The sequence below is a fragment of the Anomaloglossus baeobatrachus genome, chromosome 10 (genome assembly GCF_048569485.1).
Source record: "Anomaloglossus baeobatrachus isolate aAnoBae1 chromosome 10, aAnoBae1.hap1, whole genome shotgun sequence".
Classification (NCBI taxonomy): Eukaryota; Metazoa; Chordata; class Amphibia; order Anura; family Aromobatidae; genus Anomaloglossus; species Anomaloglossus baeobatrachus.
The window spans coordinates 117,983,934-118,002,570 of record NC_134362.1 but is presented as its reverse complement, the minus strand read 5'-3'; the positions used below and the strand labels follow the sequence as shown (position 1 = coordinate 118,002,570).

The following is an 18,637-nucleotide window of genomic DNA, read 5'->3' as shown; positions in this document are numbered from 1 at the left end:
CAGGAACTCCCTCACAGGTCTTTCCCAACCAGGCCCCCGAGCAGAAGAACACTGGAAAATGGCCGAAGTAGGGTTATCAACCTGGGCAAATCCAGGTCCCCTCCTACCTTAGTGACCTCAGAGGGAGCACTGCTCCACCCCTGGCTGGAGTTATGGACAAAATCCACAACATGGAATATGGCCATAACTTGGCCTGGGAGCGTCGTAGGCGGACGCCGACGCTCTCATTGTGACAGCTATGAATTTAGCTACAGAACGAGAGGACTCATGACCTGTCTACTAGTTCCCCATTGGCTGATATCACGCCTGGGGTATTTCCCAAGCTCCCACTTCCATAAAAAAGGTGTGCCAGCATCGTCCGCATGCGCAAACACCATTTTTATGGTTGCCATATTTATCGGAAATATGGCTTGCGAGATATGAACCATATTTTACTGGAGTCGTTCTGTCTGGATACTTCCATAGCCTTGCTAATTAGATAGCAGCCCCTACTACAGGGTCATGGCAGGGAGTCATCCTGTGTCCATTGTTCCCACATAACCTAATCTCCATATCACAGGAGATGGCCCTGGGATGTGTTGCTAGGATGTGACACCTTCACAGATGCTGGACATCTGAGAACAAGAAGGGAGGGGGCACTGCCATGGAGTGATGAGAGCGATTATGACTGGAAGTCATAATTCATCTTCATATCCCAGGGTTTGCCTCACACCTCCCCCCTTTTGAGGGCGCTAGGGGGCAGCACACTCCGGTGTTCCCCCGTGCGCCCGTCCGCGACCTCTCCTTGTCGGGACAGCCCGTCTGCGTTACCGTGGTCCCGGCCCCTTTTGTGGCGAATGGTGAAGTTGTATTGCTGGAGCGCAAGGCTCCATCGCAACAATCGCCCATTCGTCCCAGAGACAGTGTGTAACCAGCTGAGGGGATTGTGGTCCGTCTCCACGATGAAGTGGCGCCCGTATAGATAGGGTTGCAGACGCTGCAGGGCCCACACTATGGCCAGGCACTCCTTTTCCATCGTGGAATAGGCCACTTCCCGTGGTAACAGCTTCCTGCTCAGGTACAAGACTGGGTGCTCTTGGCTCGCAGAGTCCACCTGGCTGAGCACCGCACCGAGGCCGAAGTCACTGGCGTCGGTCTGTACTACAAACGGCCGCGTGAAGTCGGCTGCCTGTAGCACGGGCGGGCTGGACAGGGCGTCCTTTAGGGCCCGGAAGGCTGTCTCGCAGTCCATTGTCCAATCGACTGCAGAGGGCAGCTTCTTCTTGGTGAGGTCCGTCAAGGGCTTTGCCAGGCTACTATAGCATGGAACAAACCTCCTATAGTACCCAGCGGTCCCCAAGAAGGACATCACCTGCTTCTTGGTCCTGGGGGTGGGCCAGGATGCGATGGCTTCCACTTTCTCAGGCTCGGGCTTCAGTGTTCTCCCGCCTACCCGGTGACCGAGGTACTGGACCTCGCTCATGGCCAGCTGACACTTTCCCGGCTTGATGGTCAAACCTGCCTGGTGGATCCGCCTGAGCACCTGTGCTAGATGCTCTAGGTGATCTTCCCAGGTGGGACTGAAGACGGCAATGTCATCCAGGTACGCGGCCGCGTACCCTTCAAGTCCCTTGAGCAGGGTGTTGACCATCCGCTGGAAAGTGGCAGGGGCATTCCTCATCCCGAATGGCATCACCGTGGACTCGTACAGTCCAAATGGGGTAATAAAGGCAGAGCGTTCCCTGGCCTTGCGAGTCAGGGGGATCTGCCAATATCCCCGGCTCAGATCCATGATGGTCAGGTACTGAGCCCCGGCCAACTGATCGAGCAGGTCATCGATGCGTGGCATTGGGTACGCATCGGCGACTGTGACAGCATTGAGCCCCCTGTAGTCCACGCAGAACCGAGTGGTTCGGTCCTTCTTAGGGACGAGGACTACAGGCGAGGCCCAAGCGCTGTTGGATGCCTGGATCACCCCCAGCTTCAGCATCTCGTCAATCTCCTGGCGCATGTGTTGCTGCACCTCCAGGGAGACCCGATATGCTGAACGCCGGATCGGGGGATGATCCCCAGTGTCCACGTGATGGACAGCCAAGTTAGTCCTTCCGGGCTGGTTGGTAAACAACCCCCGGAAGGGGTGTAGGGTGGCCCACAGCTGGGACCGTTGGTCCTCCAAGAGCTGGTGGCCAACCTCCACATCCTCAATGGATCCGCCTGCCCTAACCTGGGCTAGCATATCCAAGAGGGTTTCCGCTTCTCCCTCCTCGGGCAGGTTGCACACGGGGAGCGCATATGCCTCCCGCTCATGATGTGCCTTCATCATGTTCACATGGAAGGGCTTCCGCCTTCCACGGGCAGGGTCCAGGGTGACCAGGTACGTCACAGGGTTGAGCTGCTGGTACACGAGGTATGGGCCTTCCCAGGCTGCCTGAAGCTTGTCCTGTGGTACGGGGACCAGTACCCACACCTTTTGACCCACTTGGTAGGTCCTCTCACAAGCGTTCTGGTCGTACCAACGCTTCTGATCGGCCTGGGCTTGAGCCATATTGTCGCGTACCAGTTGCGTCAAGGCCTGCATTTTGTCCCGGAAGCGCATGACATACTCGATAACCGACACTCCAGGGGTGGCCAAATCCCCTTCCCAAGCCTCTTTCACCAGAGCCAGGGGGCCCCGCACACGTCGCCCGTACAGGAGCTCAAACGGTGAGAATCCTGTTGAGGCCTGTGGAACCTCCCGGTAAGCAAATAACAGGTGTGGGAGATACCGCTCCCAGTCACGCCCATGGGAGTCGACCAACATCTTAAGCATCTGCTTTAAGGTGCCATTAAACCGCTCGCACAGGCCATTAGTCTGTGGATGGTACGGGCTGGCCACCAGATGTCGCACCTGGACTTGCTTACAGAGGGCCTCCATCAGCTGGGACATGAATTGGGTCCCCCGGTCAGTGAGCATTTCCTGGGGAAAACCCACTCGGGAGAAAATCTCCAGCAATGCGGTGGCCACCTTGTCAGCCCGAATGGACGACAAGGCCACTGCTTCTGGGTACCGGGTGGCATAGTCCACTACCGTCAGTATGAAGCGTTTCCCGGAGCTGCTGGGGATGGCCAGCGGGCCGACCAGATCCACAGCCACCCTCCTGAAAGGCTCATCGATGATTGGCAGAGATACTAGTGGGGCTTTGGGGTGTGGCCCCGCCTTCCCCACTCTCTGACAGGTTTCACACGAACGGCAGTAGGCAGCCACATCGGCCCCCATTTTTGGCCAGTAGAAATGCTGGTTTACCCTGGCCTTGGTCTTAGCGATCCCTAGGTGTCCGGCCATCGGAATCTCATGTGCGATCCGCAACAACTCCGTCCGGAACGGATAGGGTACCACCAACTGTCGGTCCCTGGGCCACGCCTCCGGTGAACCCTGCTGGACCGTGGCCCGGTACAGCCGTCCTTGGTCCCAGACCACTCGCTCCGGGTCCGAGTCCGAGGGAGGCTGTGCCGCCTGCTCCTTAAGAGCTTTCAGGCTGTCGTCAGCTTCTAACGCTGCCTGAAACCCCTGACTAGATGTGGCCAGAATCGACGAGACTGTCACATCTTCAGTCAGTACCCCGGGACCTGTGTCCTGGCCTCCACCTGACTCGGCTGCCACTTGGTCAGAAGGGGAAGAGCTATCGGACCTCCGGGAGGCCCCTTGGCTTCCAGCACTCCCACTGCGGGTGACAGCGGCCACAGCCGCTGCGACCGTGGGTCGTGCCTGCTCCTCCTCCGTTCCTGACCAAGTCGCCGGTTCAGGCAGACCTACCTGGCTTCCTGACACCCCGGTTGTGGGGGAACCATGCACCGAGATCTTACCTGGGAGCACTTCCGCTCCTGGACCGGCCCCAATCTCACCTGCCTGTTCCCCTCCTGCAGCAACAGAACCCCGCTGTGAAATCTCTGGGGACCCCACATTTGCTGTGGTAGCCCCCACCCCACACACTGGTCCTCCCCCTGCAGCACCCTGCTCTCTGCTTATCCCTGCAGAGGGCAACAGATCCCAGCTCACAGGCTGATTACTTGTAGAGGCATTGTCACACCTTTCTCTGACCCCCTCCCCTGTCACAGCTGCAGCTGTGTGTGTGTCTATGGTGTCTATGCAAGCAGAAGTATCAGAGTTCACTCCCTCCTCCCTTACATCATTCATAGATAACACATTAACATTGTCCGGAGGCCTGTCAGTACTGGCTGAAGGTTCAGCCCTTGGTTGGGGCCCAAACTGGGAGGTTATCTGCCCCAAATCTGTCCCAAGTAGCACGTTTGCGGGGATCCGATCAGTTACCCCCACCTCTCTCACCCCTCGCCCTGCGCCCCAGTCCACAAAAATGTCAGCAACAGGCAGCGCCGGGTCAATGCCTCCAATCCCGGAGACAGCAAGGGTTTTTCCAGGGATCAAGTCTTGGGGGGACACCATCTCAGGCCGCACCAGAGTCACCTCCGAGGCGCTGTCTCGCAGTCCTATGGTCACAGACCGGCCGACGGTGACAGGTTGGAAGCTGTCCAGGGACCTACCACCACCCCCACCCACACAATACACCTTGGGCGGCCCTTGGGACGGGGACGGAGCCGGGGCCTTGGGACGCTGAGGGCACATGGCCTTGAAGTGTCCAGGTAGGTTGCACTGGTGGCACCGTCTTGGCTCTGCCACGGGCCTGGAGAGGGGAGTTGAGGGGGACACCCCCTGCAGTCTAGGGGCAGGTGGGGCAGTCGCAGAGTTCATCTTACCCCCTCTCCAGGTGCTGCTGGTGGCTGCTCTCCTGGCCTCAGGAGCCCGATTGTTGGTGTAGTCATCGGCCAGGGCAGCTGTAGCCGTGGACCCCTTTGGCTTCTGGTCTCGGATGAACTGGCGGAGATCCTCAGGGCAGTTCCACAAGAGTTGCTCCGTGATGAACAAGTCCAGGATCTCCGGTCCGGTGGAAAGCTGCAGGCCTTGGGTCCAGTGGTCGGCAGCTCGGGCAAGTGCCCGCCTGTGGTCAGCCCAGGAGTCCTTTGGTCCCTTCTGTAGGCTCCGGAACTTCTTGCGGTAGGACTCTGGGGTGAGGTTGTACTGTTGGATCAGGGCCCGCTTGATGGTGTCGTAGCCCTGATCTGCCTCAGCAGGCAAGTCCCCAAGGATATCCAGGGCCTTACCCCTTAAACGGGGGGTCAGGTATTTGGCCCACTGGTCCTTGTCCAGATGGTGCTGCAAGCAAGTCCGTTCAAAAGCAGTCAAGAAAGAGTCCAAGTCTCCATCCTTCTCCAGCACTGGGAAGTCCTCAACACGGACCTTTGGAAGTTTGGTGTCTTGAAGGTCACGTGTGGCTGATGAGGGCCGGAGCTGAGCTAGCTGCAGCTGGTGGTCACGGTCTGCCTGTTGCCGTCGCTCCGCAGCCTCACGCTCTGCCTGGCGCTCTTCACGCGCTGCCTGCCGCTCTGCCTGCCGCTCTCGCTCCGCAGCCTCACGCTCTGCCTGCCGCTCCGCAGCCTCAGCCTCACACACTGCCCTGCGCTCTGCCATGAGTTCCTGGTAGCCCTCCCGGTCTCCAGCCTGGAGTAGGGCCATAGCCATTTGAAGAAGGCTATCCGAGCCTCCCAGGCTCGGTGGAATGGCACGTGGTGATCTGCGGCCCGCTGCGGAGCCTGGTGATTCACTGTCCATTGCAGAGCGGAGGGCTGGCATCTGGCTCGTTGAGGACCCTTGGGTGAGCTGCTCCTCATCTTGTCCATAATTGCCAGGTTGTGCGATGTCCTCTGCAGAGCTGTTCTCTGGCGTCGGGCTCCTGGAGGACTCGTGGACAACCTCCTCATCGTCTCTGGCCTGAGCATCGGCCATTCCTTTGGCTTTGCTCCTGGTGCCATCAGCCATTCTTGCAGACTTTTGGTCACTGACACAGAACTGACACCTGATGCACCCACACACCTTACAGTATCTGCACTCTGACACTCTAGTGTTGAGCTAGTCTGAAGACCCCAGCAGCCACAGCTGCTGCAGGCAGTCTTTAGTGTCTGGGAGTATGGGTCTCACACTCACACACACTATTATCTCGATCCCACCGCTATGCCACCAATATGTCACGAACCACCGGGGGGGGTCACTCAGAAATCCCCCGCGCTGGCTACCAGTACGTCACGATCGGGGGGTAACAAGTGGGGGGTCACCCCTCTTTTATACCTCCCGACCGACAGACAGAGCACGTGACGCGCTCTCTAGCGCCCCTCTTATAGTCAGGCCAATTATGGAATTGCCCGACAATAAGCAAGGGGGCCGCTATACTACTTATGCCGATTATTGAAGGGTCCCCGGTGAGAGTAGGGTATATATTCCCCCGACCTCCGCGGGCGGAATATATAAAACCTCCCCGAATCTCACTGGCCTCCCCACAATAATCCTTGGCACAACTCGCTGCCACCAACCGCTTCACGGTAACTATTAGCCGAACACACAGACGTGGGATTCAAGATCGAGATAACAGAACAGCCCAAGATTAATTATATAATTTAATCAGCCTAACGCACACTAGAAAATACAATATATACAATAGGAGATCTACAGAATATACATATGTCAGAGTACAGTTACAATCAAAGCATGGGTTACAAACAGGCATACACAGTTCCAGCAGTTACCTTGTGCGTCTGGCCACAGGGGGGCGCTGTAGACCAGGTTTCCAGGAACTCCCTCACAGGTCTTTCCCAACCAGGCCCCCGAGCAGAAGAACACTGGAAAATGGCCGAAGTAGGGTTATCAACCTGGGCAAATCCAGGTCCCCTCCTACCTTAGTGACCTCAGAGGGAGCACTGCTCCACCCCTGGCTGGAGTTATGGACAAAATCCACAACATGGAATATGGCCATAACTTGGCCTGGGAGCGTCGTAGGCGGACGCCGACGCTCTCATTGTGACAGCTATGAATTTAGCTACAGAACGAGAGGACTCATGACCTGTCTACTAGTTCCCCATTGGCTGATATCACGCCTGGGGTATTTCCCAAGCTCCCACTTCCATAAAAAAGGTGTGCCAGCATCGTCCGCATGCGCAAACACCATTTTTATGGTTGCCATATTTATCGGAAATATGGCTTGCGAGATATGAACCATATTTTACTGGAGTCGTTCTGTCTGGATACTTCCATAGCCTTGCTAATTAGATAGCAGCCCCTACTACAGGGTCATGGCAGGGAGTCATCCTGTGTCCATTGTTCCCACATAACCTAATCTCCATATCACAGGAGATGGCCCTGGGATGTGTTGCTAGGATGTGACACCTTCACAGATGCTGGACATCTGAGAACAAGAAGGGAGGGGGCACTGCCATGGAGTGATGAGAGCGATTATGACTGGAAGTCATAATTCATCTTCATATCCCAGGGTTTGCCTCACAGGCTCTAAGTACTTTTCTCCTTTCGTTGACAACCTCGTGTGAAACGGGGAAGTCCTCTCCCGCTTCTGTTTGGTTGGGAGATGTGCCCGCGAAAACTGACCCGTGGGATCTCAGTGGGTTGTTGCGGATACCATATCCCCCGCGTTGGGCAGCCGTTTTGCTCTATCTGGGCTAACACTCTGAAACAACGTCTGGAACCTTGTCCCGGCCTGGTTAATTAGAGAAGGGGCTTGCAACCCTCTTCTAACTAGGTTCCAGGTACCCCGCCTGAGCACGGTTTCGGACCGAATCTCCGCTGTCGGCACCGGCGGGCTTCAACCCTTCCCCGGTCCACTTTGGATTTCCCGCGACCGGACTCCCGTCGCCTTTGGACATGGTCCACTGCTTGCCACCTAGCCAGTAGACCAAGGCCACTATCCTGGCTACCCTGCACTAGGCACAGACTTCACTTCCACTTGCACACCGACTTGAACTTGCACTAGCACTCTTCCTGGACTCCAACTTGAACTACTTGGTTCCCTCCCCTGGATCCTCAAGACCCCTAGGTGGGCGCTCCCAATCCGCTTGGTCCTGCCCACTGGTGTGTCCTTCCTACCCTGAGGGGGGTGGCTAGGGTTTTGTGGCAGATGGTACCTGATGTGAGATGGTGTTGTGTGGGGTGTAGTGTTCCTCTGTGACCACCTGGCAGCGCCAGGGTGTCACAATATCACTCTCATGTCTCTAATATCTTCAGCTTTTTTATTGGTGTCTCTTTCTGCAACTAATATTGTGTATCCCATCTGATGTCTCAAACTTATAAAACTGGCTGACCTTTATGAAACATTGGTAAAGAGGTGTATAATGTATTAGTTGTTGGATCAGGAGGATGAAGAGTAAAAATGACATAGTAAATTTGAAGCCCATCACATAATGTCCTTCATAACATTAGATGTTTTGTACTATTCTGTGTGATCCACTATACAATGCGGTTCATTTGTCTATGTATTATCTTCATATTTCAGTAACTCTCGCTGCTGCTAGTCCTGCCTACTTTAGAGGATTTACTCTGATTGCACTAAAGGAGGGTAAAGATGGAGAAAAAGAAGATGATCATGCCGGGTCTTTTCAGGTAAAAGATTTCAGTTATCTTGAATGTCTTGACAGTCTCTGCTTGCTATTTTTTCAGTCAATTACAAGCGCTTCAGTTACACTGCAGAATGCACTTTGCATTTTGCTACATACAGTAGCTTCATGTTAGTGAAAGAAAATATGAAATTACATATTGTTAGGTTGCTGTGCGGCAGGGCCGCCACTAGGAATTTCAGAGCCCCATACTGGCAAAATTTTCGGGCCCCCTTAGGACTCCGCCCCAGCTCCGCTTCCACCCCAGCTCCGCCTCCACCACTCAAACGTCCTACAGTCTCACTGCCACTCTTGCAAAAACATATATGTATGTTCAGTATAATTATATATATATATATATATATATAGATAGATAGATAGATAGATAGATAGATAGATACCCATATATACAGTCATGGCCAAAAGTGTTAGCAACCTTGAAGTTGTTTCCCTCAGAAAATTACACAGACAGACTGTATACACAGACAAACAGTATACACAGACAGACAGACTGTAAACACAGACAGACAGACTGTATATACAGACTGTATACACAGACAGTATATACAGACAGACTGTATACACAGACAGACAGTATATATAGACTGTATACACACACAGACAGACAGACTGTATACACAGACAGACAGTATATACAGACAGACTGAATACACAGACAGACTGTATATACAGACAGACTGTATATACAGACAGATAGTATACACAGACATACACAGTATACACAGACACAGTATACATAGACAGACAGTATACACAGACAGACAGTATACACAGACAGAAAGACTTCAAAAAAATTTGATCCAGCACGGTTCCAGTAATTTAAAATAAAAGTCCTTTATTGAAGAAATATTAAAAAATCCATCATGCCTGCAAACTCAATTCCTGGAAGAACAATGGGCGTATTCTTTTCAAATACACAAAAAAATGTCCCATTGTATCAACCATTTATAGATATCAAGGAAACTCCTATATAGGTGATATTACACGCCAGTAAGGCTAAAGAAAATATATCCTCGGAACTCAGAAAAATGTTGGAGGTGTAACAAACATCCGGGTTCATTGCTTCACATCTGGTGGGAGTGTGGGATGATACAACCGGTTTGGACAGAAACACAACAGTGCTTAAGTTCAATACTGGGATATAATATGGAGCTGGGCCCCGAAAAAGCTCTGTTGTCTATAGGCCTGGAAGACATGGATGATACAACCGGTTTGGACAGAAACACAACAGTGCTTAAGTTCAATACTGGGATATAATATGGAGCTGGGCCCCGAAAAAGCTCTGTTGTCTATAGGCCTGGAAGACATGGATTACAATGATGTAATAATAACCGTACAATTTCAGACAGTGGTAAGAGTGTGCATTGCGAGTAAATGGAAAACACCACAGATTCCGACTGCTCAAGAAATAAGGGGCAAGATGCAACACAATTGTAGCATGGAGCGGATGATTGCAATTAAAAATAATAGAGGGTTCAAGTTCGAAGTAACATGGGGGAAGTGGCTAGATTACTCCGATTCCAGGTGAGAATAGGAGAAGGGGAATGCTGGTGCTCACGTCCATCTGTTGCTGAAGTGGCGGTATAATCATTGGGATTTGATATTATATGTTGACAGATCGATTGTTAGCAACGAATGACTGGGAATGGATAATCTTTGCTATTAAGGATAACTGACTGGACAAAATAACTCATAACATGTAAGTTCAATTTTTGTTAAAAATCAATAAAATTTATGGTTCAAAAAAAAAATCCATCATGCCACGCTAGGAGGACACGTTTCAGACTAGTTGTCCTTACTCAGTCTCAACACATCTCACAATGAATCAAGACTAGAAACGTGGCACAGGATGTGATGTCAGCAATCAGTACAAAAATTTAAATATGCAAAAATCCAATTTCATTCATATTTATAAATGCAACCAAACAAGTGAGCAACAAATAAATTCTCAATAGAAATACATTATATCATTTCTTATGTTTCATAGTGTAGGAACCCTTGTTTCCATCTCAAAAATCCATTTTATCTCTTTATGTTGTAACATTCTTTTTATATCTCCTCCCCTCCTAGGTAGCAGTATTTTCTCTATGCCGCTCACCTGCAAACTACCCAAATCACCACCATGGACACTGAGAAAATGCTGGGAGGCTCCTGAGGGACTCCTGGTTGATTTATTTAAGGCTACTTTCACACATCAGTTTTCTGTATTCAGGTACAGTCCTTTTTTTTGCCGTATCCAACGTTTCCGGTTTTGTTGTGCAAACCGGAGCAAACCGGACCCACCGGATCCGGTTTTAAGCGGATCCGTTTTGGACGGATCCGGTAAAAAACGGATCCGGTGGGTCCGGTTTGCATCCGTTTTGCATCCGTTATGTCCGTTTTTTTACGGATCCGTTTTTTAAACACTAAACAAACAATTAACGCGTTCCGTATTCTGATTGGCTATTGGGAACATATAGTATATATACAGTATTTTGAAGCATATATGACAGAATGAAGACAGAGGCAAGCAGAAACCATGGATGCTATTCTTTCAAATTACACAAAGATCGCTGCAGATTTTATATTTGAGGCAAATCGCTTGGCTATCATCGTCAGAGAAAAGGAGCGACAGCGACTGAGGCGTCAGCGACATCGACGCTTTTGGATCCATCCCCTGACTGCCCAGAGACTGACACGTGGGGTGTTTTCAACCCTATACCTGGAGCTCCGTGGAAACCATGAAAAATTCACAAGCTATGTCCGGATGGCAGTGAATAATTTTGACGTCCTCCTTGGCCTTGTTGCGGACAACATACGTAAAACGGACACCTTCTGCCGTTACTCTATAACACCCGAGGAGCGTTTGCTGGTTACGCTTAGGTAAGTTTTTTTTTTTTAAATTGTATCCTCCTGTAAATTGTCTTTTAACTGTAATGTGTTTGCTATTATTTTTTTATAATTATTGTCTTTCCTTTACAGATTCCTTGCAACTGGAGAGTCGCTTTCATCCCTCCACTACCAGTTTCGACTAGGAATTTCCACCATCTCGGGAATCATTCGAGACACTTGCCAAGCCTTGTGGGATTGCCTCCATGAGGATTTCATCCCCCAGCCCACCAGGGACAGATGGCTTGCAATTGCTGAACAATACTATAACATTTGTCAGTTTCCAAATTGCCTTGGCTCAGTGGACGGCAAACATATAAGAATTGTGAAACCAGCTGCTTCGGGGTCAGAATACTACAATTATAAAAAGTATTTCTCAATTGTCCTAATGGCAATAACGGATGCGGACTACAAATTCATCTCAGTGGACATTGGCGCATATGGGAGATCCAATGACTCTCAGGTCTTTAAAATGTCCCCAATGGGGCGGCGAATCTATGGGAATACTTTTGATTTCCCTCCTGCAAGACCTCTTCCTGGCACATGTGAGCCCCCAATGCCCTTTGTTTTTGTGGCCGACGAAGCCTTTCAACTCTCCCAACATCTATTGAAGCCATATGCAAGCCGTGGATTGACGCAAACACAAAAAATATATAATTACAGATTATCCAGAGCCAGAAGAATGGTGGAATGCTCCTTTGGGATACTAACCAGCAAATGGCGAGTGTTGTTAACAGCCATTAATTTAAACATTGAAACTGTGGATGAAATAGTGAAAGCATGTGTGGTACTGCACAATTTTGTTTTAACAAAGGAACCTTTGTCCTTGGATGACCATAGTTTGGAATCCACCGCTTTGTCTGACTACACCAGTCCTGGATTTAGGAGTAGTGTTGCCTGTTCAACAATCCGTGACAAATATGCTGACTATTTTGTGTCCCCAGAAGGTAGAGTAGATTGGCAAGATCAAATGGTGTAATATTTTTGTTTAGTTTTATAACAAATAAAAATAGTTAAAAATAAATTAAAAAATATCTTGTTAACTTTGTTAATTTTAATCTTTCACTCGTTTTAAAAATTTGTAATTTTTACACCGTCAAATTTCAACATGTTATGTTTTTGTATTACCTTATTATTAACTTAACTTGCAAAATAATATTCACCCCCAAAAAAAACAAGAACAAATAAATACTTTTCAACAAAAAACTTTTATTTTTATTACAAACATAAATTATAAATTGGTATATCTTGGGCTTGGGGTGGAGATAGTACTGGAGGGGCTGACAGGTGGGAACACACGCACAGTTGGAGTATTGAGGGTGGAAAGTGGTGTTGGTGGTGGTGGTGGGGAAGTAACAGAAGGTGAAGGTGTGGTTGAGAAACCAAGAGGGAAACCAGGAGATGGGATGGGATTTGGTAAGGATTGAGGGGTGGAGTGGAGGGATTGGGAGACAGAAGAGGTGGCGGGTGAATTAGTGGCTTGAGTTGGGGTCATGATGGGTGTGGAAGGCGAGATGTGGTAGTGGGTAGGAAGTGTAGGGGCAGATGTGGTTGGGAGCTGGTACTGGGCCGCAGGCTGGTACTGGGCTGCAGGCTGGTACTGGGCAGCAGGCTGGTACTGGGCAGCAGGCTGGTACTGGGCAGCAGGCTGGTACTGGGCAGAAGGCTGGTACTGGGCAGCAGAGGGAGTAGGGACAATGGCTGGAGGGGGGGCAGGTGCTGGAGGAGGGGTGGGTGGAGGTGGTTGGGAGTCAACCTGCGCCAGAGCCTGCCGTGTGGCTTGCATTACATGCATCTGCTGGTCAAGAGATAGCGTTTCCATGCGCTCTAGTACGGCTTGAAAAAAACAATGATTGGGTGATTTACTTGCATCTAAATGCAGCCTGTCCAGACGCGTGCACAATTCGTGTGTATTTTTTTCCATATTGGCATTTAGGAAGCTAAAAGATGAACGATTTTGTTCGGCTAATAATTGAATGGCGTTCTGGAAGGCTGCATTTAGATGCAAGAACTCGGGCGCATAGCTCTTTTCCTGACCCCTATGACGCTGACGCCCAGAACCCAAAGGTGTTCTACTGAGGGCAGCAGTGTCAGAGGGGTGGGGTAGGGGAAAAGCTATCTCATCACCAGCAGCTTAAGGTAATGAAGTCTCACGGGAAGCTCCAGCGCAGGTGGATGGGACAGATGTAGATGGAAGGGAAGGTTCAGATGGGTGGGGTCTGTGCCTGTGTTCCCCAGTGGCGGACTGTTCAGGGATCGCTCCTGTCGGGTTCGATGCAGGCTCCTGAGTGCTGCAGACGGTGCTGGTAAAAAGAGGAAAAACAAAATAATAATTAATTTTATTGCTATACAGTGCCACAGAAAAAAAAAAAAGGCAAAAAAAATCAGACATAAAATATTATATTTTGTACATATTTTGGGGAATATTTACCTTCTGCACACCATAGTTGTCCGGAGGAACGACAACGCTCTAAAGTAACGGTACTTCGATCTGCGTCCTCCGGATCCACTCGGGGCCTGCATCTCTTGATTCAACTCCTTTTTGAAGCGATCCCTGATAGACCGCCACCGCTTCTGAAGTTTGTCACCTGAAAGTGGAAAGCACAAAGTGGTTAGTATACAACACATTACATCCTGCAGCATAACCTACTGAACTGTGAATACTTACGCTGTTTCTTCTGGCCACGAGAATTGAGCTCCCCCCAACCTTCTACCGCTGCGTGGCATACCTCGTCCCAGAGTCGACGGGTTACGATCGAATCAGCGTGGCGGCGGTCAGCCATGTTCCACAGCGGCTCCCTCTCTCTAACTTCATCGATGAGGAGGTCGATGTTGATAAATCCGGCCTCCTCACCGTCAGAATCGGGAGCACGCTGTGATGCCTGTTCAAATAAAGAAAAAAGAAATTAAAAAAAAAAGACAAAAATTCACACTGACATGAAAAAAAAAAAAAAAAAAACAAAACTTACACTATGACCACCGCCACCTCGACGACGACCCTGGGACGGTCTTGGGGGAGCTCTATCGTGAGCCCTAGAAGTTGAAGCCTTTAGTGAAGAAAAAAATAAAAACATTATTTACTTATGTGTTTGGTGTGCTGTGGTAAACAATTCCTGTATGAAACTTACACTATGACCGCCCGCTCCGTGTATTTCTCCACCCCTTCCGTCCTCTTCTGGCAGCATCTCCTGTGATGTTTCGGCCACCTGTGTAAATGTCGTTTCTTTAAAAAAATTTTTTTTTGTTTTTTTAAAAAAATAACCACCAAAAAAAAAAAATACCTCTGTTTGTGAACCGAAGGGCGGGCTACCAGAAGACGACATATTTTTTTTATTACAGGCCACGCACACCAACTTGATGGGCCAAACTTTAACGGCAACACTGCACCTGCAAAAAAAGAAAAAAAAATGTCTAAGTACATGTACGCAGCTCACAGCGGTGATCTGTGGACAGTACTGTGGACATTACCTCAGGAACACTCTCCTCCAAATTCGCACTTGCACCAAATAGAAACGGACCCAGCAACTGGCTGTCCACAAATTTAACGGCAACACTGCACCTGCAAAAAAAGAAAAAAAAATGTCTAAGTACATGTACGCAGCTCACAGCGGTGAACTGTGGACAGTACTGTGGACATTACCTCTGGAACACTCACCTCCAAATTCGCACTTGCACCGAATAGAAACGGACCCAGCAACTGGCTGTCCACAAATTTAACGGCAACACTGCACCTGCAAAAAAAGAAAAAAAAATGTCTAAGTACATGTACGCAGCTCACCGCGGTGAACTGTGGACAGTACTGTGGACATTACCTCAGGAACACTCTCCTCCAAATTCGCACTTGCACCGAATAGAAACGGACCCAGCAACTGGCTGTCCACAAATTTAACGGCAACACTGCACCTGCAAAAAAAGAAAAAAAAATGTCTAAGTACATGTACGCAGCTCACAGCGGTGATCTGTGGACAGTACTGTGGACATACCTCTTCCCTGGAGCACTGGACTGGAGGACAGCAGAAGTTGAAGTCAGGAACCGGCAGGAGGTGTGTAGAATGTGCTGGATCCTTTTATAAGTTTTGTGATGATGGAAAAAAAAAATTTGCGCATGCTCTGTTTACCAAACCGGATGCGGTCACCGCATCCGGTTTAAACCGCATTGCGCCGGATCCGGCATGCATAGACACCCATTCTATTTAATGCCGTATTGTACCGGATCCGGCACAATGCGGTTTTTTTAAGGGGCCAAAAAACGTTACATGATACGTTGTATCCGGCCGCCGGATTTAATTATTTTGCCGCATCCGGAAAAAAACGGATGCACCGCAAAGCCATCAGGTACAATCCGGTTACAATGCAAGTCTATGGGGATAAACCGGATGCGATACCGGATCCGTTTTATCCTTTTTTTTCCGGATTGTACCTGATGGCCAAAAACTGATGTGTGAAAGTACCCTAAGACATCGTACACATGTTCTGATATTCTTTTTCTCAGTGTCCTAGTGGTATGACCTATGTACTGCAGTTGACACATGGTGCAAGAGATTACATACACAACATTTGTGGAACTGCAATTTATCATTGTTCTGATGTCAATTTGGTTCCCATTAGTATATGATAAAACATTCTTTGTATTAGTAACATATTTACATAAACCGCAGGTTTTTCCACCACATTTGTATGAACCGTTCACTGATAACCAGTTTGATTTATCCATTTTCTTTGATTTATTATTATGATCAATGGGGGATAATAACGCACCCAGTGTGATATTTTTCTTTGAAACAAATTTGACACCTCCCTCCAATATGCGATTCAAGGTTTCATCCGCAGTCAAAACCGGTAGGAATCTTCTCACAATGTGCACTATGTAATAATAATTCTTGCTGAATTTAGTTGAAAAAACTGGTTGCACATTGTGAGAATTTTCCCCCCTGCCCTGTTTTAAATACTGCTCCCTAGTTTTGGAGTGCACTTTTATTTTGGATTTTTCAAGATTTTTTTGGGAGTAATCCCTAGCAACAAATCTCCTGTCTATTTCTTTATACTCCTGCTCTAAATCCGACGTTTTTGTAAAACAGCGTTTTGCCCTTATATATTCCCCAGTGGCGATGTTTTCTACTACGAACCTCGGGTGACAGCTAGTCGCATGCAGGATACAATTTCCTGCTGAGGGCTTACGAAATAACTTGCAATCAACAGTACTCTTTTCCTTATTTCCCATCAAAATCATATCCAAAAAATGGATTTGTAGCGGATTACTTTAATGTGTGAACCCTAAATTATAGGGATTGTTGTTAATAAATGAAATAAAATTTTCCATGTTTTCATCTCCATTTTTCCATATGATCAAAATATCATCTATAAATCTCAGGAAAATTAATATGTTTGGGCTGAAAGGATTTTTTAAATTGAAAATAAACTCCTCCTCCCACCAAAACATATAAATATTCGCCAGAGATGGTGAAAAATGTGAACCCATTGAACAACCTTGTGTCTTTAAATAAAAATCCCCCAAAAAAGTGAAGTACCGTATTTTTCGCTTTATAAGACGCACCCCCAAATTAGTGCAGATTAGTGCAGATTATAAGATGCACCCCCAAATTTGGTGAAGGAAAAGAAAATTTATTTTTTTTAAATGTTAAATGGGATCCATCTTATAATGCCAGTGTCCGTCTAACAAATCATATAGGGTATATGTCCCTCATAGCCCCCCATCCTAAAATTAGCCCCCCTTAATCTGGATATGGCCCCCCTTATATTGAATATAGCCCCCTTGTGCTGGGACACGTCCCCCTGTGCTGCCCATGGCCCCTATAGATGGTACACCTCCCCTGTGTTTGATATGGCCCCCATGTGTGCTGCCCATGGCCCTTATAGATGGTACATTTCCCCATCTGTTTGATATGGCCCCCATGTGTGCTGCCCATGGCCCCTATAGATGGTACACCTCCCCTGTGTTTGATATGCCCCCCATGCTGCTGCCCATGGCCCATATAGATGGCACATCTCCCCTGTGTTAGATATGCCCCCCATGTGTGCTGCCCATGGCCACTATAGATCGCACATCTCCCCTGTGTTAGATATGCCCCCCATGCTGCTGCCCATAATAAAATAAAACACTCTTTCCTTACCTTCTCAGCGGTGTCCCTCCTCGTGTCTCCCACCTCGCAGTTGAGCTCCGGCTTCCTTTACTTCCTGGTTCTTGCTGCCGGTCATGTGATTGGCACGGCAGAGTTATATCATGTCTGCGTGCCTTATCACAGACAGCAGCAGCAGCAGGAGACGGGAGATCAGCACTGGTGGTAAGTAAAGCTTTTTTTTATTTTACTATGGGCAGCAGCACGGGGGCCATATCTAACACAGGGGGGATCATGTGCGATCAAAGGAGGGCGCAGGCACATATAATATGCCCCGGTGCCCCAGCCCCTCAGCGTGATGCAGTTTCAGCACCACGCTGCTGATGGACAGCGGCTGTGCATATTATATGAGTGGGAGCAGGAGATCTAACGCTGCCGCCCGCAGCTGTCACCTGCCCCCAGCAGCGCTCCAGAGCGGACACTGCAGTATTTATATATATATATATATATATATATATATATATATACACCCCCCGTATATTCGGTTTATAAGACGCACCCCCTACTTTCCCCCAAAACTTGGGGGAACAAAAGTGCGTCTTATAAAGCGAAAAATACACTAATTGTTTTTTAACAGAAAAAAAGTTACATCCAATATGTACTGCTGCAAATCATGAGTAAAATCAGAATATTTTTCCATTTGCGTTTTTAATGCCAAAATGGCAAGGTAGTGCGGGATGGACGTGTATAACGTACATACGTCACACGTTAACCAGCAATTATCATCCCGCCACTCCATGCCATTCAATACATTAAGCACATGTTTACTGTCCTGAACAAAACTCAGAGAGGCTTTAGCCAGAAATTGGAGATGTTTATCCAGCCACTCCGAGAGATGTTCAGTGACAGACCCTATGCCCGAAATAATGGGACGAAAGCTTCGTGGGAACTGATTTTTGTGGGATTTGGGTAGTGCATGCAGGAGGGATGTCATTGGATGTGAAGGGTTATAATAATCCTTCTGTTTCTGGTTAATCAAACCCAATGAAATTCCTTCTTCCAATTAACCTCCCAATGTTTTTTTAATCTCATTTATGGGGTTATAGGATAATTTTTTGTAGATATTTCTATCTTTCAGCATCACATGTACCTCCTTTTCATATAACCCCACATCCATAATTACAATCAATCCCCTCTTGTCAGAG

At 48.7% G+C, this 18,637-nt stretch overlaps 1 protein-coding gene across 2 annotated transcripts in view; it reads left to right on the top strand.

The window, feature by feature from the left end:
• Positions 1 to 18,637, top strand: part of SPON1 (spondin 1) — a 2,596,838-nt gene that overhangs the window by 397,563 nt on the left and 2,180,638 nt on the right. For both annotated transcript variants that reach the window (XM_075326637.1, XM_075326638.1), the window contains exon 2: positions 8,367 to 8,473. In XM_075326637.1, the coding sequence (XP_075182752.1) occupies positions 8,367 to 8,473 (107 nt within the window). The remainder of the gene's footprint in view (positions 1 to 8,366; positions 8,474 to 18,637) is intronic.